At 37.1% G+C, this 25,575-nt stretch overlaps 2 protein-coding genes across 2 annotated transcripts in view; both read right to left on the bottom strand.

The window, feature by feature from the left end:
* The window catches only part of LOC106712746 (laminin subunit alpha-1), a 97,509-nt gene extending 83,477 nt beyond the window's left edge, over window positions 1–14,032 (bottom strand). The window contains exon 1 of the mRNA XM_045679803.1: window positions 13,951–14,032. Within this exon, the coding sequence (XP_045535759.1) occupies window positions 13,951–14,032 (82 nt within the window). The remainder of the gene's footprint in view (window positions 1–13,950) is intronic.
* Window positions 14,033–15,119: 1,087 nt separating this feature from the next.
* The window catches only part of LOC106712749, a 50,450-nt gene continuing 39,994 nt past the window's right edge, over window positions 15,120–25,575 (bottom strand). The window contains exons 4-6 of the mRNA XM_045679241.1: window positions 20,060–20,188; window positions 17,277–17,414; window positions 15,120–17,047 (exon numbers count right to left, since the gene is read on the bottom strand). Of these exons, the coding sequence (XP_045535197.1) occupies window positions 16,872–17,047; window positions 17,277–17,414; window positions 20,060–20,188 (443 nt within the window). The 3' untranslated portion in view covers window positions 15,120–16,871. The remainder of the gene's footprint in view (window positions 17,048–17,276; window positions 17,415–20,059; window positions 20,189–25,575) is intronic.

Below are 25,575 nucleotides of genomic sequence, written 5' to 3'. Positions count from 1 at the left end.
TTTAAGTAAATAAGTTAAAATAAGACAGCTCTTTCCAAAGAACATCTTAATTAATTGTACACCCGATAAAAACGAAAGAAACACATTCAAAGTTTATTTCTACAATTTCACAAATAACAATAATAGTTGAAAATGGATTGTTGCACTACATCTAGTAGTCTGATGCATGATAAACCCAATGGCAGGTTTTTGACAGATAACAAAATGTGTGGGAGTGACCGGGGAGCGGAACGAATGATACAAATCGACACAAAGCGATCATAGCAAGGTAAGGTAAGGACAGGCGAGGCAAAGGTAAAGGCGAAGTATTGTGTCGGCCGCATCATGGCAATCCGGTCGCCGCGGGCGCCGGCGCCGACAAACATAATGTCTGCTATAAATCTAACATCTTTTGCGAGTTTTTTTTAAAAGGTTTTGCTATTATGCAACACCACTCTACCATTACAAATGTAATTTTGTCCTATCTATAACGTGTTTTCACTTTATGTTGCACATTGTTGGCGTGAAGTCGCAAAGAACAAAGTAAGAGTAGGTATTTTTATGATCTGAAATATTCTGTCAGTTTCGGAAAAATATAAACAAAATTTTCCAAAATATTTATCAACTTCAACCTTGATACTGTTTCTATTATAAAATATTTCACAGCATTTAACACCAGTTGATACATTAACATGATAAGCACAGAAAGATCCAGACGCCTGGAGTAGGTATGGCTATCTTGTCATCAGACTTGGCGCGGCGGCGCTACGTGGCCGAGGGTGCGCGCGGGACATTAAAACGCCTTTAAACAGCCACTTCATTAACAATTTACGATCCAGTACCTTTGTGGTTCACCGACCGTCGCCGTCGTCGTCCCCGTGACAAATGCCTCCGAGGATTTGTTAAATCACTATTTAATAGCTGTTTCTACGAATTTTCGAGACAACGCGTCGGCGCCTCTTTGTTGCGGCGGGATACGTGCGTTTTGTTCAATTTTAACATTGGTAGGTAAGTAATTTATGACTTGGCAATTGTTTGTGCATTATATATGCAAGAAAAACCGAATGGGTCGTTATAAGGAGTTTGCAGATTTTGGTAAGATGTTTCAGAATTCAATTTATAGATGCAGTTAGTAACTGAAGAAGAATGGGCCTCAATTCCATAGTATAATTTGCCTCATTCACTCTAAAAGATTCAGGAATTTTATGAAATAGTTTTACAAATTAAATACGAGCTCCCTTGATTCCCTTTGTATTATTCTTTTATATTTTAAAGTTACTATCAAAAGAATAAAGAATAAAACATCGACCAGTACAAAGATGTGGAGCCATTAACGAGTCGTGTGATTAGATGAAAGTGCCGAAAGTACAAGAATATACAAATCATTTGAAATAATGAGCAACTGTTTGCAGCTTGCTGTAGACAGCCATGGGAATAGGATGTTGAAGAAAAAATCTTGTAAATTATTATTATTATTTTAAATAAATGTTGTCAAGTTCTTAACTCTACTGTTATATGCATATTAAAGTACATTTTAGTAATTTTAAAAGAAATCTCTAGTTATATCACTCATCTTTTGGAACAACATAAAGTATTCGATTCTACGAACGCCTCTATGTCTTTAAAATTTTCAAAGGTCTCGAATATTACATCAACAGATGAGGATTTATTAGTAGACTTCTTAGGAATTTCATACGATACGGCTAAAATTTCCCAATTAGTCCAATTAAAGTTGCAGAGAAAGGAAAATCCATAGAAGTCGTAGCGAGTGCGGACGGCGCCAAATATGGCGGCGCTAACGAGCGCGTACGGACGCGGTGAGCGGCACAATTGGCCAGGCAAGAACCTTATGTCTTCACACGAAGGCAGGACAATAGGGTAGAGCAGTACTGCTACTGTTAGAGTTTTTAAAATAAGTGTGCGTTCAATCAATAGCAATGCTTCACTGTCTATTGCTCTGCCTTACTGTTCTGTGCTCGTGAAAATTGTTACGTTGTCGAGTTGGGATATTATCATTGATAAAGACGAAAAAGTATTCTGTCTTAAAATCTGTACAATCAAGGTCTCAGTTTTTTTTCATGTTTTAATTTTGAAGTCCGAAGAGAAGCAAATCTTTGTAAGGTATTAAGCTCTTGGACAATTCAAACCGTCAGTCGCTAACAGCAATATTTTTCCTGCAAATGTAAAATGAATACATCCTAAGCATACTTACTAAGTACAGTTTATTTTCTAATAAGGAAAGCACTCGGCCGATGTATCGCTAAATTGCATATCCCTTATACAGGAATATTCTCGAGAATCGAATACTTCGATTTCCGCAATGTAGTAATTCATGGCAAATGATTAATGCGTGTTTTCTCTCACCACTATACGCGAAGATAAATATGAGATAGTCTTATAAAAATAATAAATAAAACATCGGATCGATTCTAAGTTTTACAGAAATAATAATAAAAATATTACTCTTTATAGTTCTCTTTAGTATACATATACTCTTAATGAATAACGATTCAAAATAAGCAATAAACAACAAATTAAAAGCTCGAATAGCTTCCCTCGTGAAAGCGGGACGTGAAGTCATTAGGTGCGGGGTTTTGTGAGGGCAAGCGGCCGTGGACAGACGAGCCGCCCTAATGGCTCCAGTCTACAGCACACACCATTCATCGCGCACAATCATAAAAATATAATAAAAACCTCCCCAACACACCATTCAACTATTTGATTGAAGTAAAAAAACAAACAAGACGACTCATTGAAATCCAACAAAACGGTTTAAACTTTTTTAACGTCCACGTGACGAGTGCGTCACGAGAAACACAACACATGGGTATATCATGAGATTATTTTTTTTATTTTTTTATTTGAATCACGATAACTTCTAGTTTCCTGTCACACGATCAAGTTTACATTATATTAATTGACTATTTCTATTGAAGGGAAGATAGTTAACTTTCAATTAATTTATATCCAGACATGAACAGCGATGACAAGTATTTCATTAGAAATCAAGATGTTGCTAAGGCGTGATGTGTGATGGGTATCATCTGTCAACTTCCCTCGCAAACCAGTTCCCAGCACAGCTGTTGATGTCCCGATGCAATCTACTAGTCGGAAATTTAGATTTGATCAAATTAATTTAATAAATATAATTAATATAATTATCATATTAGATTAACCTTACGAATTCAAAATAAGATTCGAGAAAGCAGTTAGTAGACTAGCTGTCGCCCGCGACTCCGTCCGCGCTGAATTAAAAATAAAACTTAATAAGTAGCGTATGTGTTCTTCCAGATTATGTTCTACAGCTGTATCAAATTTCATTAGGATTCTTTCAACCGTTCCAGAGATATCTTCAAACAAGCCTCCATCCATCTAAACATTCGCATTTATAATATTAGTAAGATTAGATTTTATTAATATTAGATAGCAGATTGAACCTTTATTGGGAAGGTACCATTCAGTAAAACAAAAAATTACCTAGAATTACCTAACAGAAGAAATTGACATGACAAGAGACACGGGACATATTCAAGATATTATTTGAGGTTCACCTAAGAAATATCTCTTAAGTCTTGGTTTTTTTGGGAATTACAATTTGATTATTTTACATATTACAGGCCTTTTTTTTTGTTTATTAAATAAATTTTGTCGCTTCTATGAAAGTCTACGTCCTGCCATGAGTCGGTCCAATCACCTTTATGACATCGGCCGAGCTCGGCTCAGCCTTCGATATAAAACTGGCATTACGTTGTAAAACGTATCGTTACGTCGCCTTAATGTTTCTTACATCATAACTGTTTACGCGCCGGTGGAATTTATGACGCGCATTACATAACTTATCCACATATAAAGTTATTAATGTTAGGTTTTGTTTAGAAAATTGTACTTGGAACTGCATCAATGTTTTTCAGTCAATGCATTCCGCTATACAACCCTTCAACTTTATCCTTCTAATATTTAAAATGTGATTCTAGAATAACTATAAATGATCAGAACTAATCTTTACATTTGTAGATCAAATGGTTAATATCATAATTTTAAATATCAAATTAAACTATGTAATTAATAAGAGGTGAACCTCATTTAATACCTTGTGGAACTCTGGACAAAATAAGTGATAACTTTTGTAAAATAATAAAAGTTTATTCAGCGGTTACATTATCCACAACGAAACCTTTTAAATGTTACAAATGATTTATGGAGAAATCCGAGTAACATACTGGAATAACTCGGCTGATTTTACAAAAGTATCATCGGCCGTGTGATTAAAGTATTTGGAAGAAAGCACGTTTATCATCTACGATTGGATTAGAACGATGCAGTACAGTTTGCTATGGATGGTTAGCATAGGATTATCACCTTTAACTACTTGGAATATGATATAGTTTAGGATAAAGGGCAGACATTCTTCAGCGATGGCGTGTAAACTATGTCTCATACTTTGAAATTTACGACAATGTCTCGTGGTAAGACGTTAAACAAGAATGTGACCAGGACATTGTATGTTCATCACCACACAAAAGAGCACTATATAAACTAAGAAATGTTACATTACCTCCTTGTTGCCATGACAACCACTCTATAAACACGGTCAAGAATAGTTATGAGTTCCAATACTTTGAACTCGAATTAACTCTTATTTTTTTTCTTCTATTGTAATTTCATGCTTCCGGATTCGAACACACAATTGTAGACATGTGTGTGTACAATTCTTTGTAATCTAACAATGACAATGGAAAACAACGTTTAATAGACAATGACAAGTAGCAGTACGATATCTTAATGTACTGATCTTTATGTTTATAGAAAGAAGGTAATGAGTGGGACACGAGGTAAGCGTGTCAGATGAACCAGACAAATTTAAATTCGTTTCGGATTCATCGTCCGTATAAACAGATTTCTCTGTAAATATTTACTCAGTATCCGACCATCGGCTACTAAGTGGTTAAGAGGCACGGAGCCGACTGGGACACAGCAACTGTCGCAGCTCCGCAGCCTTTCTAAGAAAGTCAGGTGTAAAGATAGACTGTTTGACACCTACAGAGTGTTACAAAAATGCGGAATTTAAAAAAGAAATACACAATTTTGAATTCTTTACAGCTTTGACAGCGGCTTATAACACGTACGGCATTATGGCGTTTGGTATGGCTTTGTTATTTCCATCAACTTTGAACGATGTGCAGTCACTTTGTGCGCTGGACAAAGTGTGTACAAAAGGTCATCATCAGCTCACTATTCGTCCCCACTGAGGGGCTTGGAGCCTCCTCTGACTAGTCACCCGTATGACTAGGCCATAGTCAACCACGCTGGCCCAGTGCGGGTTGGTCGACTTCACACATATCATTGAATTTCTTCTCAGATGTTTGCAGGTTGCATCACGATGTTTTCCTTCACCGTAAGAACGTCGGATAAATGTACATATGTAAATCGAAAAACACATTGGTACATGGCGGGATTCGGACCCAAGACCTGCAGATTGCAAATCAAGTGCTTAACCCCTGAGCCACCGACTCTCTTATTAAAGATTATTATTACTTTAGTAGTTTCGAGCAAAACTGAGCAAGTGCACAGAATCTACATCAGACAGAGGTACAGGTTGACTAGGTCCATACATTTGTGAACATGATCAAATGTTTACTTGATGCTTAATTTATGCAAAAAAAAAAAATAACTGCATTTAAATGAATATCAATTACTATCAGGTCATCGTCTTTCAGTTTTCAAACATGTTGCTCAATACAGCTGTGTTGTAGAGCTCAGTAAGTGGCAATACTCGAGCAGTTAATGGCCACACGCATAGCAGTAATTATAAGAGTGCAGGCGCGAAGCCGTCGCCGTCGCCGCAGTCGCGAAGGGCATTTAGGGTATTGTTTGCTGAACAAACATTGTCCGGTTTTGGTCACTGATGATGTGTACAAAGTTATAAGCGGAAGCGTTTTGAATTTTTTGTTAATATTATCTTTTCAATGGGATTCTTCATATGTTTATGTTTGTCACAATCTGTATTGAAAAGATGAGGTAAGTCAATCGTAAATTGTCAATAACTTAGTTTTGTGATTGATTAATGGATCAGTATCAGATAAAAATTGAAAGTACACAAGGCAACGTAAGTCGTCGAAACTAATATTGTATGTGTTCGCGCCCGAGATGCGGGCAACCCTATAAGCGGGCGGAGCGGCGTGCGGGTGAAGAAACGTCACTCAAAATCTCAACCGGCTGCCGATGCATACGCGCACCGTATAATTTGTCTTTTTGCAACTTTGTAATCCGAAAATAAACCATTACAACCAAGCAACTGTGTTTGGCCTAAACAGTATGGTTGTGTGAATCACGTATACACAACTTTGAATCGCCGACGCGAGTCTTCTTTGACATGTTCCCTGTGTAGATTTGCTCTGCCATCTTGACTGTGTGGCGGTGGTTAAATAATTTTTGATTTTTGAATAAGCCTAGATCAAATGTTGTAAATCGCTTCACGCTTGTAATATGGTCCGGTGGCGTATTCAACTAGCTCTGGTATGCAGTAAGTAACCACAGCGCATACTACGCCGGCCGGGAAGTTGTGTGCTTTTTGAAAATTATACAAGTCAGCTGGATTCGCCTGAGAATTGAGCTCGTTATGACTGAAGATGTACGACTGTACTAACATTTTTATTAAATAAAGTCAAAGATTTGTGAAAATAATTTGGTTTGATTAACAAAACAAAAAAATAATCAAGTGAATAACTAAAGAGGATCATAATTCTTGTCAAGGATTGGAGACATGTATTACATTGTTAGAATAGTATCAGGACCACCTTAAATTAACAACAAAAGTAAATATAACAAATCTTCTTAGTAACTGTATATTAAATTCTTTCCTTTAAGTAATAACAGATTAAATGTCAGATAAGATTGAATTAAGTTAAATTACAGTGGTAACATCTGCAAAGATATTTTTCCAAAATTCCTACCAAAAAAAGAACAATTAATCTTTATTAATTACCCGATATATGGTATTGCAAAAAAACATCTTGTACTCATTAATACGTCAAGTTTCGGGTGGGCTGTATTAATTATTCGATTATTTTAATTTACTTTGTGTATACTCGTTTTTAACTTCTTTTCTCAACGTGCGATCTCAATTCATTTTTCACCAATTTGCAATTGAATTATTTTCTCTGTATGTTAATGTCACCGATGCATAAAACGATCAACATATTTAAATATAGTTACAGAAACTATACTAATAAACTCTCAGGTTCATAAAGCAGACAACAAATGACCTAATTATACCCAAAAGTAATAGTTGATGAGCCTATCGTCAAAAACAGACGCAGCATCAATATATTTATATTAATAGACAAGACTAGATTAATTTCCGATATATCGACAAATAATATGTGATAGCATGCATTGTTTGAGTCCATTACATTATTCAAAATGGGAACACAGTTGTTTATCGGTTGACTTATCAATAGTTGCGCACAAAACGTTCAGCCCCAATTATACTTCGAAATGCGTCCTTACTGTCCTAAGACAGATCTCATCCATCTGCGCGCCTACACACGGTGTACAGTGTTGTGACGAGCCATATCTGTGCCGGAAACCCTTTCGATTGCGGGCACAGAGTCTCTCTATATCGCTTGTTGGAATACAGACGCGGTGTTGTGGTCTCGGGCCAATTAGCGGGCAGGGAGAGGTCGGGATAATTGGGCCAGGACCGGTTTCCAGATGGCCGGCTGTTTTTACTTGAGACGTGCCTCAGATATGTGGCATTGCTGCGTACCGCTTCGTTCTAACTCACCGAATTCCGTATGTTTAGAATTATGAAATTTATAATTTACGTAGCTTAATATTTCTACAAATATTTTCAGGTTATGTTTACTCTAGATTTCACGATCTTAATTTCGTCGTCAACTTTTGCGCTTTATTTATATTTATATTCGTCAAAATTCTTCTACACAGATCCGTACCTTGATTTCGTTTTTTTGTGTATTGATGACTGAGTCATAGCGTGGGTGTTTACGTTCAGTGTTCGGTGACAGTGAATCAGTGTAGTGCTTCGTAATAATAGATAGAAAAGAATTGTAGAGTGGCAATTTAAGTATTAATATACCAAATGTCATGGCGGAGACACTGCGGTAGTCTGCTGTTTGTACCTAGTCAGATTTTATCAATCTATTTATAAATAATTAACATCACATGAGTTCTGATAATACTTGAAAAAAGGATAAGTAGTCAAAATTCTCAGACAGAATAAAATTTTCATTTTCATGAATTTTAAATTTATTATAACAAGTATAAGTGCAGAAAAACATGGTGATAGGAGAAATACAATAGCTGAACATAAGACGGACATGAAACGATGTAACTGTAGAACGGAAATCAGCGAAGACAAAGTCCCATAAAGATCTGATTTAATGTATAAATACGAGACACGAGAGATAAATTAAACTGATTCATTAAGCAATAAGTATTCCCTTTCCCAGTAATGATTTTGTTAACTTAGTTATAATATTAATTACTTTAGTTTTTAGTATCTTAAAGCTCGAGAACGTTATTATTAAAATTTTATAATAGTTAATAATTAAGGAAGTTGTGAACAAGATGGTCTGTGAACTAGTTTCTATGATAACTTCTAATTTTGGTACAGTAATAAAACTGCAAATAATCAAAGACACCTGCCGCTGGCACACACCCAGCGCTTCTACACCTGGAGACAATTATAGCTGTACTCTTACAGGATTAGATAGCCGGAGACAGAAATTAGGCGATTGACTTGATTGAAAGAAATGTACAGAATAATTATCTGCTGACAACGTTGATTGGACTTCAGCTGATCAAGTGAAATATATTTAATCTCGTGTATAAGTATTACAAGATGAACCAACAACCAGTCTTTCTCCATTCCCTCAACAATTTAAACACAACTAAGGAAACAGAACCGCTATATTATTAGTTTACAACTCATCTACAATGAATAATCTTCAATTCTCCACTGAGCGTGCGAACTGTCACATAATTTTTGCGACAATCATAAAACGAACAATGATTTCGTTTTAAAATTTATTTTCTAGCTGCAGAGGGTAAGTGACCGATGATTCAGCACCAATGTCCCGTAAAGTCTGTTCCAAGAATACACGAACATACAATTACAAAATATACCTTAATGCTACTAGCATAAAGTAGATAATTCAATGTATTCAATTTGATCTAGGATGTTACGTTCTGTCAACGCCAGGTCTATATCGGTAGCCGGGGCAGCCCTCCCCCCTTCTTGGATGGCCGTCGCGTACTATTTATTCCGAGCCCCCTACTTTAAGCGACTCATTGAGTAAATTTGTAGGGAAATCATAATTCGTCGGTCGCTACCCATCGACTACTAGTTTGACTTGTCACAACTATGAGTGACAACAAGACTTCGGATAGAATGATGTCAAGGGAATAGATTAATTTATTTTTGTCCTGCAAAATGTACTAAATAAACTTTAAATACCCTCCATAACTAACAGATTCATAACTAATTCTAAATTATCAACGGCCAGCTACAGTTTTAAAAGCCTTAATTTTGTTTTTGTCTTCTAAACAGTTGATATATTTAAACTTTTGTTTTATTTTAAATCACTATCAGTATATTGTACGTATCGGATAACAGACGCGTTAATGGCAAACAGACAGACCGGTGTGGTAAGACGATACAGACGCGCTTCAGCGATCTCCATTATCAACTGACACTTGTTTGACTGCTGTTTGACAGCTGTTTGACTGCGCAGTCGCGGACGATAGCGGATAAAGCGCCTCAGTGAAACTTAAGAGCTTTATGTCTCTGGTGTTTTACTTTAATGTGTTATAAAATTAACCGGGTTAAAAGTTGACAACTAACCACTTTTTGTGTCATGACCCCACATGTAACACCTCTAAATTTAAAGTCTCACTAGCTACTGTTTATTGTGAATATAAAATACTTTTCTTGTGCATGTGTCATTGTATAAAAACAGAACTACCAATATTTTTCCAAAATAAACATTTTATTGGAAACAAGATTACGATTGGAAAGCTGCTACCATAAATATATCACTGTAAAAATCACATTAAATATTACTGGGTTTGTTTCTGCATACTACGTAGATATTTAACCATGGAATTTAGCACCTTTATATTCATTATTCTCGACTGAGTGGAGCGAGCGCGTGTCCGTCCGTACAATAGAGCCTTCCGCGAAGGACCCCTACCTGTCAGCCGCAATAACTGTACGGTCTATTCAACCCCCAACCCTCCGTCTATTCAACTGAAGTGATTTCATGAACTCACACAAAACAAACGTATACGTCAACTTAAGTGTGGAACAATGATCTTGTTAAAATAATTATATAAATACATAGAAGTAATCATGTTGAGTAGTCCCTCAGTTCAGTGAGTAATTTTACCTGATATTATAACGAGATCTCAGTAATATTCATTTATTAATTTTATAATCTCTTTACTCTTGTGATCATCTGCGTAAAATCTGTTGTAATCATTGTACTTATGGATAAAGCTTTAAATATTTCAATCCGTATCTAATATAAACTGTATAGTTTGTCTAATTAGCAACTATCAAATCGATTTGAAATATATATTTTTTTCAAATCACTTTACAGTTTTTAAGGAAGGTTAAAGACGTTTTAACATCATAATACGTTAAGATAAAGTTATAGGAAACGACATCTAACTGCACAAAAGCTCTAATATTACAGTTCTATCTTAGTTCCAAACAAATTCTCTTGTCTCATCTTTTATCACGTTACAAAGTGAAAGTTTTGCAGTAAAAATAGATAATAAATTAATGAATCTTGTGCGCTTGTCCGGTGCGTCTCCCGCGCTCGATATAAATAATGCGTGTCCGCGTGCGCGTTGCTGCAGACGATCAAATGCACCGTTACTGATGCCACTGAAAATTTATAGCGATATAATGCACTAACTAGGAAACATAGGCAAGAAAGAAATAAATCTAACCGTAGAACTCCACTGCCGTTATACTTGTATTACAACGTCTCTTCTGTTACCTATTGTTTGGAAATAACAATTTTTGCATCGTTCCAACTTAAATGCGCCTGTAAGTTCCTGACAGTTGATTCTATCTCTAGTATTAGTTCCAATCCTCATCACCGCTATTAACCACAACCGTCAGAGCCAAAATGGCGGAGATCAAATAAGCACAAAATACTTAGATTTATAGCCTGTCCATATAGAGTCAGTGCTTAAGGTACTGTCATTTGAACAATATGACATTTTTTTAATACATACTAGCTTTTCCCGCGACTCCGTCCGCGCGGAATAAAAAATAAAAAACGGGGTAAAAATTATCCTATGTCCTTTTCCTGGTTCTAAGCTACCTGCCCACCAAATTTCAGTCAAATCGATTCAGCCGTTCTTGAGTTATAAATGGTGTAACTAACACGACTTTCTTTTATATATATAAGACTAGCTTTTACCCGCGACTCCGTCCGCGCGGAATAAAAAATAGAAAACGGGGTAAAAATTATCCTATGTCCTTTTCCTGGTTCTAAGCTACCTGCCCACCAATTTTCAGTCAAATCGATTCAGCCGTTCTTGAGTTATAAATAGTGTAACTAACACGACTTTCTTTTATATATATAGATGACAGACTAATATGTTGCCCTGGTTGTAAGTGTTATAATGTCCTCGAGTGCGGACTTGGGTCATTCGCCATTGACCGACAATTTATTGAACTGTAATTTCCGTTCAATACATTCTCAGTATCAGATCGTAGCGAACTATGAACTTGAATGTTTTTTTTAAAGTTTAAATATATAAGTTTACGACTACTGTTTACTTGTGCAACATTATTTAATTATTTTATAATACTTTTAAAACATTTTCAACAGTTGTTAGTAAATGTAAATTCGCACATTCTCAGCACCGCTAACATCGTAATGATTAGGTGCAAATAGCGCCAGTCTCCTGCGAACACAGCGCCCCTACATTACACTACGAGCTACAAGTCTGTTCGCAGACTAATTGAGCGATAAGAGACTATTGACGAGGTCGAGAATGTAATCAAACATTATAACTTACTCTCTTATCATCTTATGAATAAATTCCTTATTGTTTTGCAGATTCATTCATTAACTAATTTATAATATTACTAATTTTATAAATGCCAACGTTAAGATTGGTGTAGAACATAGTCTAGAACAGAGATACCCCGAGGGGTCGATATCGAACGTAGGCATTGCTAATTCTCACTCTGTCTTCTTCTATTGACCTAAGTCAGAATGAAAAATAATAATAATAACAATAATTGATCTTAAAAATAGATAATTTGGCCATGGTATGTGGTAACGGTTCGGTTCAAAAGGGGGTCACTTGTCCAAAATAGTTCGGGGATTCCTGGTCTATAAGAATAGGTAGGATACTAATAAAGTTACCCGCAATACATTTATACTAGTGACAGCCAGGCAAAATATAATTATTCCAGACCCTGTAAAAATATTGAAATTTAACAAGTTAGTATATTTTATTTTCAGTTCCTTTCACAGAGTCCACAAGCATCTTTTCTCCTCCCTCAAATATCTGACATACGACTGTAGTTAGCTCTTGCAGTGTTACATACTACAAAACACTCGCAGTATAATATACTTCAGATAATATGAGACTAATTACTACGCGTCGATTGTTCAACTGATTTAAGTTGCAGTGAGTTATCTGCAAGCACTAGTGTTACCATTACTGCAGTTACCTGCAATTGTTATGTGATACTGAGTGATACTTTGCAGTGTCTTAAAGTATATTGGAATAATAGTTAACCTAATTTAATTGAATATTTAAATCCATATTAGGATTATAAAAAATCCTGGTCACAGTATTTAATAAAGAAAAAATTAACGTCTCAAGGCGCTTGTTTTTGTTTTTTGAAGTCACTGTAGACAACAGGTGGGCAGTTGATCTCTCGGACAGGACATCCTGTGCACTCACTTTTGGATGAATCGAACAGGCTGTTTATCTTACAAACACACATCGTGGGAGTGTAAACTAGTTAAAAGGTTCCATCGTACTTCATTAAGACAAAAGAAAGAAAGAAAACATTTTTAGGGGGTGTTTTGAGAAGAAAGTAAGCTTGTTTAATGAATCTAAATAGACTTCCTTTATCCTTACGAGGATAATAAGAAACAAACGAAGTTTAACAGATTGAATTGCATTTTAAAAATTGTATAATAGTAGTGTAACTTATCATCGGTTTCTGAAACCCCTGTATAAATCAAATTGTCATCTCTCTCACTATCTTTCTCAAAACAGAGATAACAATTTCATTTATAATGAGAAATAAATTTAATTTATATTTTGTTTTGTAAAGTAAAAATATTTCATTACTTATGTAAAACTGTTGATCATATCTATTGCAAATTTTATTAAAATCCCTTATTTATTATCACAGCTTTGGCGTCAAATGTAATTATGCATTTATAAGCGCACGAGAACATTTCAGGCTCGCGACCGGTTCCTTTGGAAATGTCTGACGCCGTCAGTAAATCGGTGATCTGAATTATGACGGGGTTGGGCAAGGTATAACGCTATTAGGCAACACAAGTTATTTTATTTATTAGAGCCGGTGACATATTTGCCAAATTCCTTTCAAGGTGTTTTTAGACTCTACTGGTTTGACCTCAACTGAAATATCTATAAATACATACTTAAAGATTCGTTTTTACAAAACGAAGCGTAAATTACATTCTTATATAAATAAAGTAAATAAAGAAATATGTAAATATCAAGTATATATAAAAATTAAATTATACGATGCACTACTTAAAAGAATTTTACTGTACTTTAGACTTGTTAAAGATTAACCTCTCAATAAGTAGAAAAATATTTAAAAACATGATAACTTATCCTCATTTAATGAGAGATAAAACTTTTTATACATCTAGTAGTTTTCACATAAGAAATCTAAGTTTTCCGTCTTTCGTAAAGCTACAGGTTTCTCACCAGGCTTATGATGCTTGTGCTTCTTGCCCTTGCCAGCGACGGCAGCCGCGAGCACCACCAGCAGCCCCCAGCGCCACCTCATCGCTGCACCATCACACACCACACACACAACACACCAATCCTATCTATTTACTAACAAAACTAAGAAAAAAATAAACTATCAGTGATAATAACTTAAATCAATAAGTCTATGCTATTTCCAGTTATGTTGATTGAAATTTTTTTTGATGAAAAAGTCTTCAATGAAAAGTTTTCAATACGAAATATATAACGTAAAATACCGCGAAACTATTCCCGTGAGCAAACACGCACCGGCCAGTCCCAGAGATGTGATACTACTGATCAAAGTGTACCGCATACACTGGACCAAACAAAAAGCTAAGAAAGCTTTGCCCGCTTTAAAGTTTGCTTCCTTTTCAAATTAAGGATATAATAAAAATTTAACTAAGTATTTGGATATTGTCAGTTTTGGTTTGAGTTTAATTTAAAATATTCTGTTACATTTATTAATTACAAAATTAAATATTTACATGAGACTTTCTAAAAGTTTTGATGTTAAAAGCTCTGGTTGGTAGTTTACCTATTGGATAAGAGATGGCGTTATCAAGAAAAATGAACCATTAGACTCACTCACTCACAGATGTTCTGAATTGGGAAAGTCAATACTAGATGGCGCTATTTGTAATTGTAATTGAGATAACAATATGTTTTAAACGTTGATTTTGGTCTCAGAAATCCACGTTTAGTTTTCGTTCTAAAACTACATACACAACTGTTACAGTTCCAACAACAGATGGTAAAACAAAAGTAACAGAGGCAAGTGGTAGCCACTTCACAGAATACAAACATCGAGTAATACTATTCGTGATTTATATATATAATTAAATTACTAGTTATGTAGGCTGTTCTTTTTACCCCAAAAAATCCTTTCTTCATTGTTTACACTACATTTTTTTACATAAGAAATAGCAACGTGTTTGTTTGTTTCTTTACAAAATGGTGAAAATCCTTGGTTGACATTGATTGAATTTACTGTATCGACTATCCTATTCACCAGACAGGAAATAAAGGTACGGAGATTGGCGTTTACTGTGAACGAATAAAATAATTTGGATAAAGTAATCAGGTAGAAATGATTAAAAAATTTATAGATTTCTATTTATTTGGCAGTTTACAATTCCTTTACATGTAACTTCATACAAATAGATCATAATCCAATGAACGTTTTCAACACATGACCGGGCTGTGGGTGGGGTTGGTGGGAAAGGGGAAGGGGGTAACGGGCGCAGGGAGCCGGCGCTGTTGTCAGTAGTAACAACTCAATAACATACGAACAATAAGCCAAAAGTGTTTAATTTCATATCGATAAATTTACAATGCGATTATCGTAACACCAAAAACTGGACACCCACGAGACGCGGCGCGGCGCGCCTCTCGCTAAACGAGTAAAAATCACCTAAAAAAAATCCTCGCTAAAATTAAGTATTACATATACATACAAGATACGTTCGGATAGATCGCTCGGTGCGGTGTGAGAGCGGCCGGTGGCAGGCGGCCGCCGCTCACACCGGTCGTACTGTCGTGTCATATCGGTGTAAGTACAGTCTCTTGCGCCCGCGTGTCGCCGCGTGTCGCGCGACGATGCGCACCGTGACCCACTCGCGAGACCGCAACGCCCGCACCGGCTGCAAGCCGAAGCCCGACACACTCTACGTGAGTGTTCAGAACAATCCCCTCTATTACACAAACTTGAGCATGCCACGATGCACGGCACGCCGCAGCATTTCACTTGTATCCTGTAATATTCAGCGGAGCGCCGCCCACCGCACCTGTCTCCTGATATGTTCGATGCGAAGCACTCGCAAAATTAAACATTATTATTATCATCATCATTTGATATGTATCTCTACGTCACTATACAGGCTCGATATAATCTATAATAACTATCTAAAAGTGATATGGCGAGGGGTTTGTCTGCAGCCGGCGCGGGTCGCATTATCATTGCTCCGAGTGAAATGACGCGACGCGTTTCCACCTGCAAACGCGCAATGTTCGGATCCAATCGCGCTTTAATTTACCTTAGAAAATATTATTGCGCTTTCGAGATTAGTTTGTTATGTTTTACAAGTGAGAATTGAACTCCGTGAAATGCATCGCGTCACATCATGCGATATTAACTATAAACTCTTAAACCTTCAACATACAAACTAAATACGGCAACGTGTCACGTCTAAAAGATTGGCCCCTACTTCGTCAATAACATTGCATAAGTATGAATGTCATCCCCAAAAAGGATCGTTAAGTACAATAACGCCTAAAATATTTCTCTTTCGAAGGCTTGAATCTCGCAGCAGGAGATTTATGTAATCTGTTTTATCATTATTGCATTTCAGTATTACCTATAAACTAGTATTAATGCCATTTAGTACAAAATATGTATGCAACATTATCGCCAGTCGACCAGGGGCCTCTCGAAATACATACATACTCGATCGCTTAAAGAACACAACATCGCGACGCGCGAATTGCGTTTGAACACATTTATCATCCTACTCTAAACCAAAACCATCGTAACACATGAACCGGTACGCACTTTGAGAAGGTCGCGAGCGACGCTCCCAGTCGGAAACTGAAACATGTTGCGTCATAAGTAACACTTCGCAGACGTGCCACAGTGTAAGTATGAGTAGATGTCAGAAATATAGTAGATATAGTAGATGTCATACTTATACTGTGGCCGCGCTCTGAGACGCGCCTGCAAACGGAAATCGGTCGCGTTATGAATGGAACACGTGACCGCGTCGCGCGACTGTGCGCGTGCGACACGGGGGAGGAGTAGTGGGGGCCGGTACGGCGCCCCCGCCCTGCGGGCCCGACCGGGCCGCCTCAGACGAACCACTCGTCCTTGTGCGGGGCAGCGCTCAGCGCTGTGCGCTCGCCCGCAGGCGGCCCGGACGCGCCGCGTTGTACCCGCGCGGGCCCGCAGGGAGCGCCCAGTTTCCCGGCAGCCGCGTGTCGCCCGGGCAGGCCGGTGGGGATTCGCCGCCCGCCGGCTTGCCAGCCGACCCGGCGCCGTTGCTGCTCGCCATCTGTGCCACTGCAACATTAACATTCAAACTAAACTAAAATTACACGCTTTTCATTCATTTCATATCACGTCGAGAACCTCAGGCGATTAGGTGGCTGCAGTTTAAAACATTTGAATTGATATTTATTAATGAACAAATATTGTACTAATGCATTAGCGTTGCCGAATATGACTATTTAGAAGATAGATTATTCTAAGTATGAAAATTTCGGGAGACTGATGATCGAGGGAAACTTACAATGTAGATGTGTGCGGCGCGAGGGCGTCCTCCGACGGCAGTAGCAGCAGAGAGCCAGCGCGGCGGCGGCCAGCGCCAGCACCCCGCCCCCAGCCGCACCCATCAGCCACAGCCCGCCGCCGCCCGCGCCTCCGTTCTCTACATATATAATTATGTTATTAAATTTAGAAGCGTTTCATCATTAAAGGTGAAAAGTTATAGAAAATCGCCGATCTGACAAAGCTGTGCGGTTACATCCGCACGATCCATTTTCCATGTCAAATACAATATTCTACATTAATCGATTAGTGTAATATTCAATTTTTAATTTCAATTGAAAAATTCTGCTAACACAAAATTATAGTACAACAATAGGCAACAATGGAATACAAAAACGGCAAAAGAAATGCAAAGCAGCGTGAACTTTCTTTGATTAATAAAATCAAATAACAGAGCATACGCGGACGGCGTTGGCTTGACTCATAAATATCGGGATTATTATGAAACAAGACTATTAAACTGTAGGCTGCATTCCTACGGAGCGCCTGATGATATTACATTTGATTAATGGACTACGTTATTGCTTTTATAAAACTCCAGGCACAATGTTTAAAGGTAATAGGTTCCATCTTTTTAAATGACAATCTCATTATTTATACTAGTCATAATGTTCAATTTAAGAATATTGGTTGCCTTCAAGGTTGAATACTTGCGTTCAATGCTGGGTCCGTCATTGATAGGCATTACTTTAATATCTATTAAAGTTAAAGGTATGTAGCGTAATTACTTGTACGTCTATTAGACAACGCCAGTTGCAGAAGCACCAGAATTAATACGGAATAAACCTTGCGAAAGTAATGTAAATGTTTGATAATGAAAATCCTAGATTTAAACTCTAATATCGAAACTTAGGCGTCTCTCGCTAATTCCCGCGGCATGTGCTCATTATGTGCAATTAACCTGATTTTATTTCATTGTTAATATTTGGAGTCGTAAAAGCAAATTGTTTGGCAAAGCTTGTGTTGGCGTATCCCCAACAAATATTAGGTCCTTACATATGAAATTGGCGTTTTGTATGGGAGGAACAAAAAGTCGAATATTTTTTAATATAATATATTTAATTAATCAAAGTATGAACCATTATTTTCTATGCATTTTTGCCATCTCATAGGTAGTTCATTGATCCCTTTACTAAAAAAACCAGTCGGACGGGAATCAATAAAATCTTTGAAGGCGATTTGGACTGCCCCATCGGAGTTGAATTTTTTCCCTTGCAAGAAGTTATCCAAATTTCGAAAAAAATGGTAATCTGTTGGAGCAAGGTCCGGGGAGTACGGAGGATGTCTTAGACTTTCCAATTAAAGCTCTTCTAATTTAGTAGCCGTCTGTTGCGCAGTGTGTGGTCTAGCGTTGTCGTGAAGCAGCAGTGGCGTGGAGCGATTGACCAGCCTAGGTTGTTTAGCCGCTAGCTTTTCCATCATGGTTTGCAATTGCTGACAATAGACATCAGCCGTAATAGTCTGGCCAGATTTGAGAAAACTGTAATGAACAATACCGGCACTAGTCCACCAAACGCTTACAAGTAACTTTTTTGTGGTTAATTTTTGCTTGGGGCAGGATTTGGCTGGCTGGCCAGGATCCAACCATTGCGCTGAGCGCTTCCGATTATCGTAAAGAACCCATTTTTCATCACAGGTAATGATTCGGTTTAAAATACCTTCATTATTGTGCCGGTTTAGTAATGTAACGCAACAGTCGACGCGCGTTTGCCGGTTTGCTTCAGTCAATTCGTGAGGTACCCACCTTTCAAGCTTTTTAATCTTCCCGATTTGCTTCAAGTGAATTAAAACAGTTTTATCACTAACATCGCAGCCTGCAGCTAACTCGGACGTGGTTTGCGATGGATCCGCTTCCACAATAGCCTTCAACTCTTCATTATCAACTTGAGTCTCAGGCCGTCCACGGGGCTTGTTCTGCAGATCGAAATTTTCAGAACGAAAACGTTGGAACCAAAAACGAACTGTGTTTTCTTTTGCAACACGACCGCCATACACATCATTCACCCTTCGAGTCGTTTCCGCAGCACTAGTGCCACCGCGGAACTCGTACTCGTAAATAATGCGATATTTTAAGTTTTCCATTTTGTAAAATGAGTGACGCAAACAGAAAAAAACAGAAGAAAAAAAACAAATGAATGACGGTCATCGAACCATAAATACATGAGTCTATAGCTGTACAAATTTGAATTTGGAATTCCTTACCTAAGAGGAGAAATTCGTGATTAAAGTGGCCAGTACGAAAAACGCCAATTTCATATGTAAGGACCTAATATTAACATTATAAAATTATGAATGCCGTTTATTTTGATTTCGGATTACGGTTTATTTACATTACAATAGTAAATTATCGCGTTGCCTTTATTACCTTTGTTAAAATTTGAGTTCAAATACTATTATCGAGTTGCATGTACAACAAACAGATATGCCATACACAGACCCGCATCCTGCAACTATTGAGATGTTTGTTAGCTGACGGACTTTGGAAGATTCTATAGACAGATTTCGCAGTTTCTACTATCACAATAGAAAATGTTACCGATGCATTTGATGTTATCTCACCTAGTTATTATCACAGTGAATGCTTGCTTCATAGAAAGTTAGTTTAGATAAAGTATTTTAGATAAAAAAGAAACAAGGCAGTATCAATCAAAATGTTTAATTGAATTCTCAATTAAGTCAGTTAAATTATTAGTTATATTTGTTTTAATGTTTTTCTGGTTGTGTATGGTATACTAGTATTAGTACCGGGGCAAAGGGCGGCGGTGTCCTCGTCTGAGCCGTCGGCGCAGTGATCGACGCCGTCGCACGCGAGGTCGGCACTCACGCAGAACTCGCGCTGCTTGCACCGGAATTCCTTGCACCCGTGTTCTGGAACCGCAATGTGCACATATTGGAAGGTAGCATACGTATTAATGTCAGTCACATTCTAAGGCCTCTAGCACACAGTCGACAGCGATCCGGAATCAAAGCGAAAATAAAACGCACACTTTACTACACGTTTTATAAATTTATGCAAGATTGATAAATAATTTGGTTTCGCTCGAGTTCCGATTCACTTACAGCGCTGTGTATTAGTGGCCAAAGTAATATAGGTGTAGATATAGAGCTTGTAGTCATGGTGATTTTATCAGATAATTGTATACACATATAAGAGCGGTTTCGTGAAGGGCTCTCCAATTTAGGAATAGCGACATTATCTCTGCGCATTTCCTCCATCAGTGTCCGACCTTTTTTCCACACGCGACAAATCTAACCTATTCCATTATTGGAACATTTGTATTAATCATTCTATTAATCTTACTTCTTACTAATATTATAAATGCGAATGTTTAGATGGATGGATGTATGTTTGTTTGTTTGAAGATATCTCCTGAAAAACTCAACGGATCATGATGAAATTTGGCACAGATGTAGAACATAGTCTGGAGGAACATGTGATGATGTAATCTCGGCCGATATCGGCCACGGCGACTGTCTTCAGCTCCGGTTTTGACGTTGGTGTGCTCGCATGTGGCTTATGTAGCCAATTTTGTTTGCGAAAATCCTCGCACATTGCAGACATGAGATCACACCGTTCATATACTATTTATTACGGTTTTCAACTAAGTGCGGACGGAGTCGCGGGCGACAGCTGGTTGATTGCTGGTGATTTGTTGAAAAATTACGACAGTAAAAAAAGTTAACAAAAAGCTTGTAGTTTTTGTTTCAACATACAAATTATTATTTTGGAATAAATGTGTTTATAATGATAATTGCTTGAATATAAAAAACTGACGCACATTACAAAGTCACGATGACCTTGTTATATCTTATCGTAATTATACTCTTGTCAATTTAAAATTTATTATAAAGATTACAATCGTGTATTGAATTGATTCCCAAGTTATCGCCGTATCGCATGTTTACACAGAGTATAAATATCATAAAGTCATCTATGAAATTTAAAAGTAGCATCAGTGACTTTAAAGAGCCAAAAGTCAGACAAACGCTTCGCCGCGTTCGAACCGAAGGTCGATTATGAAGCTCCGTCCAATCGAGCACATGAAAAGCTCTGATCACTTATAATCTTTATTTCCAAGCTTAGACGAGGCTCAGGGGACGGGGATTAGAAGGGGTGGCACCCTCTAGGCTTTTGATCCTGTCGGGAGGGGGCGCTCGCGGCGACGAAGCGTATGAACGCATTGTTTAAAGTTTTATTCGGTCGTCGTTGACGCGGCACTTGTAGGATAATACATTGGTACCAGGACATACAGGCGGAACTTTATACTACGTGCGTCTAGCGATGCGGCGGAGGTTCCTTTCAAATTGATCGCTTTACAAAAACCTTTACTGGTTGGAAACTAATGTTTCTAGCAAAGCAAATGATAAATAATATCTTAAATATTTAAGAAATATGGCAATTCTAATATTTTTTTACCTTAAGAATATACGAAATTGAGAAGAAATTGAAAGTCTGCTCATTTTATTTTATTAAGCATATTCTGTTTCCTATGTTTGATCCGACAGGAATCCAATAAAAGCGGTTGTAAAATATTACAAACGATTGCTTCAATTTGTCTGTCCGTATAAAAGATATCGACAACTGAGAAGGTGAGAAAAGTCGTTAAATCGAAGCTTTCATCGAAAAAGGTCAACATTTTATTGCGTATTTTTCCTTATTAATTTCCTCAGTCGGGATCCGGCGCCGGAACTCATCCGAATTCGACGCTCACACGAATAAAAATATTTCACCGATCGTAAATACGTTAATAAAGACTTGTTATAACTTTATTTCTAAATTATTTGAAAGTGTATAACACTTGAAAATTTATTCTATAATTAATAATTAAAATAAATTAAATCATTAAAAGGAAAAAAATCTAGCTATTATTTTACTCAACATTTTTATTTGAACTGTAAGTATGAGCTCGGTGCAGTGGCGCAGCCTGAACGCTAGAATTTGGCGCAATAAAGCCTAATGCGGTACATGCTAAGTCACCTAGCATGTTCTCAACCGGAGAGGGTAACTTCTAAAGTGCTTTGAAATTAAAAACATTATTTATGATTAATTATAAAAGAAAAAAGCCATTAAATAACAAAAAAACTCAGACATGGGATCCGACATCCGAGTTGACAGATAAATATGAATATAGAGGGAAGCAAACTTTACGCAACAAAAAGTTGACCCAAAAGCAAAGTTTAGGCAACAAAATATGAGTACGATCCCGCGCTTTCCTTTCCACCGACATACTTTTTAGTCTTCGCTACAAGTTATAAGTCCCTTATAGTATACTTTTCTAGTTACTGAGGCGTAAAACGTAATTGAAAGAAAGTGTACTAACAGTTGCAAGAAACAAGACATTTGCCAACAAAAAATAATCACTATCAAAAATACTATATAACCCAGGTAAGAAAAAAAAAGAAAAGATTATTTTGCTATAAAACAAAAACGTGGAATTTAGTAACAATATTGCACGCACCATCTTTCTTTCATTATCTTGTTATTAATAATAATATATAATTTAATGTCTATTGTCTTCTAAAATGTTTGCATTGTGCACAATACTTGCAGCAACGTAATAAACTCAAAACACGTCTCTTTTATGTATTTATCATCATAAGTTTAGGTCAGTGAAAACAAATTAGAAGCTTGGACAAGACAGATAGAGGGCGCGAGTTGCTAGGGTCAACAAAAGTTCACGACCAATGCGATATCAATAAAATTTATTGCATCCATTAGGGACGAAATATTGTGCCATTCCGACCCTCGCGGAAAGTCCTTTGATTGGACAAACATTGTGCGTAATAAAAGGGCTACTGCGCACACTTTTTATAAAATACAACAATATTAATCCAAAGAAAGACAAATTTACTTTATATCAGGGATAAATATGGAACAATTAGCTATCGTCCGCAACTCCGTCCGCTAGGATTTAAAAAAACTACAAGTGAATTAGTAGGATGTGTGGTCTCCCAAACTATGTTCTACATCTGAACCAAATTTCACGGATCCGTTAAGCCGTTCTGGAGATACCTTCTATCAAACTACCATACATCTTAACTTTCGCATTTATAATATTAGTAACATATAGGACAGTATATGGACCTAGAATTTAGTACATACACTAAGTAGATTATTTAACAAGCGGAGTGTGGGCGGCGAAATAACGCTACAACTGTAATAAATCACATCGCTATCTGATGCAAGTGACGTTAGAGTCCTCAAGAATTTGTGTTAGGCCTATCGTTTATCTAGCCTTTAATCTAGTATTACTAAGTCAATGTATAGAATACACCTAAATTAAACTCGAATTATTAACATACTTAGTACTTATAAAATCGATTTAACATTTGTTTATTAAAAATAATAGCTTTTGACCGCGATTCTATCCGCGCGGAATGAAAAAAAACTTAACAAGTAGCTTATGTTCTTTCACGCTATGTTCTACACTACATCGATGCCAATCGATTTCAGCGACATATATTGAGCCGTTACAATATACGTAGTAACAAAAATCCATCCAAATATGCACATTTATAATATTAGTAAGATTTTTAGTATATAACACATAGATCTTGAATTTACTTCGACATATGTGACTATTGAAAAACATTTCGGCTTTTCAAATTATGTGAGCGATTTCATTTAGCCAACAGGTCCTTTCACATCACGTCAGAACACAGGACAAAGGGTATACGATACAAACTGAATACGCAATAAATATATATTTTCAAGTAAGTAATGGCTGCCGAGTAATACTGCCCTGTTGACTGTTTGTACGAATAAATAAACATTGGAGCAAATTAAAGAGGGCGATGAAAGAGGGTCGGCGCGACCTCTGCGGAGATGGCAATTTTTTCCCCTTAACCCATTGGCTGCCAGGTACGAGATATCTCGTAGTAAGCGTGTGTATCAAAAGTGCCAGCTACGAGATATCTCGTAGTGCGTGCTGCAATTTTAGATTAATTACAAATGGCCATTTCAGTTAAAAATATTTTAAAAAGGTGAATGAAAAATTTATACAGAGTAAAAAAACGTATTAATTTTCAATTTTTGTTATAAACAAGAACTAGATTTACTATTAGACTATTAGATTTTTACATAAAATTTTATACATATATAATGTATGAATTAAAAATTTACATAGCGCAAAAACCATTAATTATCAGTTTTTAGTATAAAAATTATAACTTAGATGATTAGATTATAATAATTATATTCATATATATGAATTTATTACTAAAATTAAAAAAATATTTTTATTATTGTTGCTGAATATAGTAAACTTTTTCCTTTGTGCACATTCGACATGGCTTTGTAGGCATTCTTTTTTTTTCTGTGGGTGGAAGATGTCCTAAATAATGAAATGCATTATTTAGGAAATGCATTATGGAGACCCTTTCTCTTGCATTGCTGTCGTCACCAAGTAAATCCATAATAACTGATTCTAAAACTAAACTAAACTAACTAAATTGAATTATCGTCATCCTTTTATTCCTTCGATTTCTTTGGTTGTGAAACATGCATGCATTGTGCAGGAACATTTCCAAGTAATGTAGTTTTTTTTTTTATAAGAGAAGGGGGCAAACTAGCAGCGGGAACACCAAGGTGTTCATCGACGCCCATGGACATCTGCAATACCAGAGCAATCGCAGATGCGTTGCCGGCCTTTGAGATGGTGAAGTCGCTTCTTGAAGGACCCAAACTCGTAGCGGTTTAGAAATACCGCCGAGGACAGACCATTCCACAACGTGGTGGTACGCATAAACCGCACGACTGTGGATTGCCAGCCATCGAGATGGTGTGGATGGAACTTGGCGGTCTGTCGTGTCGTCCGATGACAGAACTCGGTGGCAGAAATTGTTCCAAACAATTCTGCCGACCACTCCCCCACAGTAAAAAATGCAGAGGGAACTAACGTCTCTCCGCGACGCCAGAGTGTCGAGCCGATCAGTAAGAACTCGGTCGTTGACGATTCGAATCGCTCTTCGTTGTATGCGGTCAAATGGAAGAAGCTGGTACTGGGGTGTTCCCGCCCAGAGATGCGAGCAGTATTCCATGTGGGGCCGAACTTGCTCCTTATACAGTTGAAGGCGATGGCCCGGTTGGAAATACTGCTTCGCTCTGCCGAGCACATCCAGTTTGTAGTTTGTCTTTCCATTTGTTGACCATACTGGATCCTGATCTGAGTCACTTAGAGTCTCCTTGATTCAGTTTCTTTTTGACTAAATTTTCTTTATTTCCCTTTCGGTCGAATCTTAGCGAGCCGCATACATGTTTT

Source organism: Papilio machaon, chromosome 1, assembly GCF_912999745.1.
Source record: "Papilio machaon chromosome 1, ilPapMach1.1, whole genome shotgun sequence".
Taxonomy (NCBI): Eukaryota; Metazoa; Arthropoda; class Insecta; order Lepidoptera; family Papilionidae; genus Papilio; species Papilio machaon.
The sequence above is the reverse complement of the archived record's forward strand: the minus strand, read 5'-3'. Positions and strand labels throughout refer to the sequence as shown.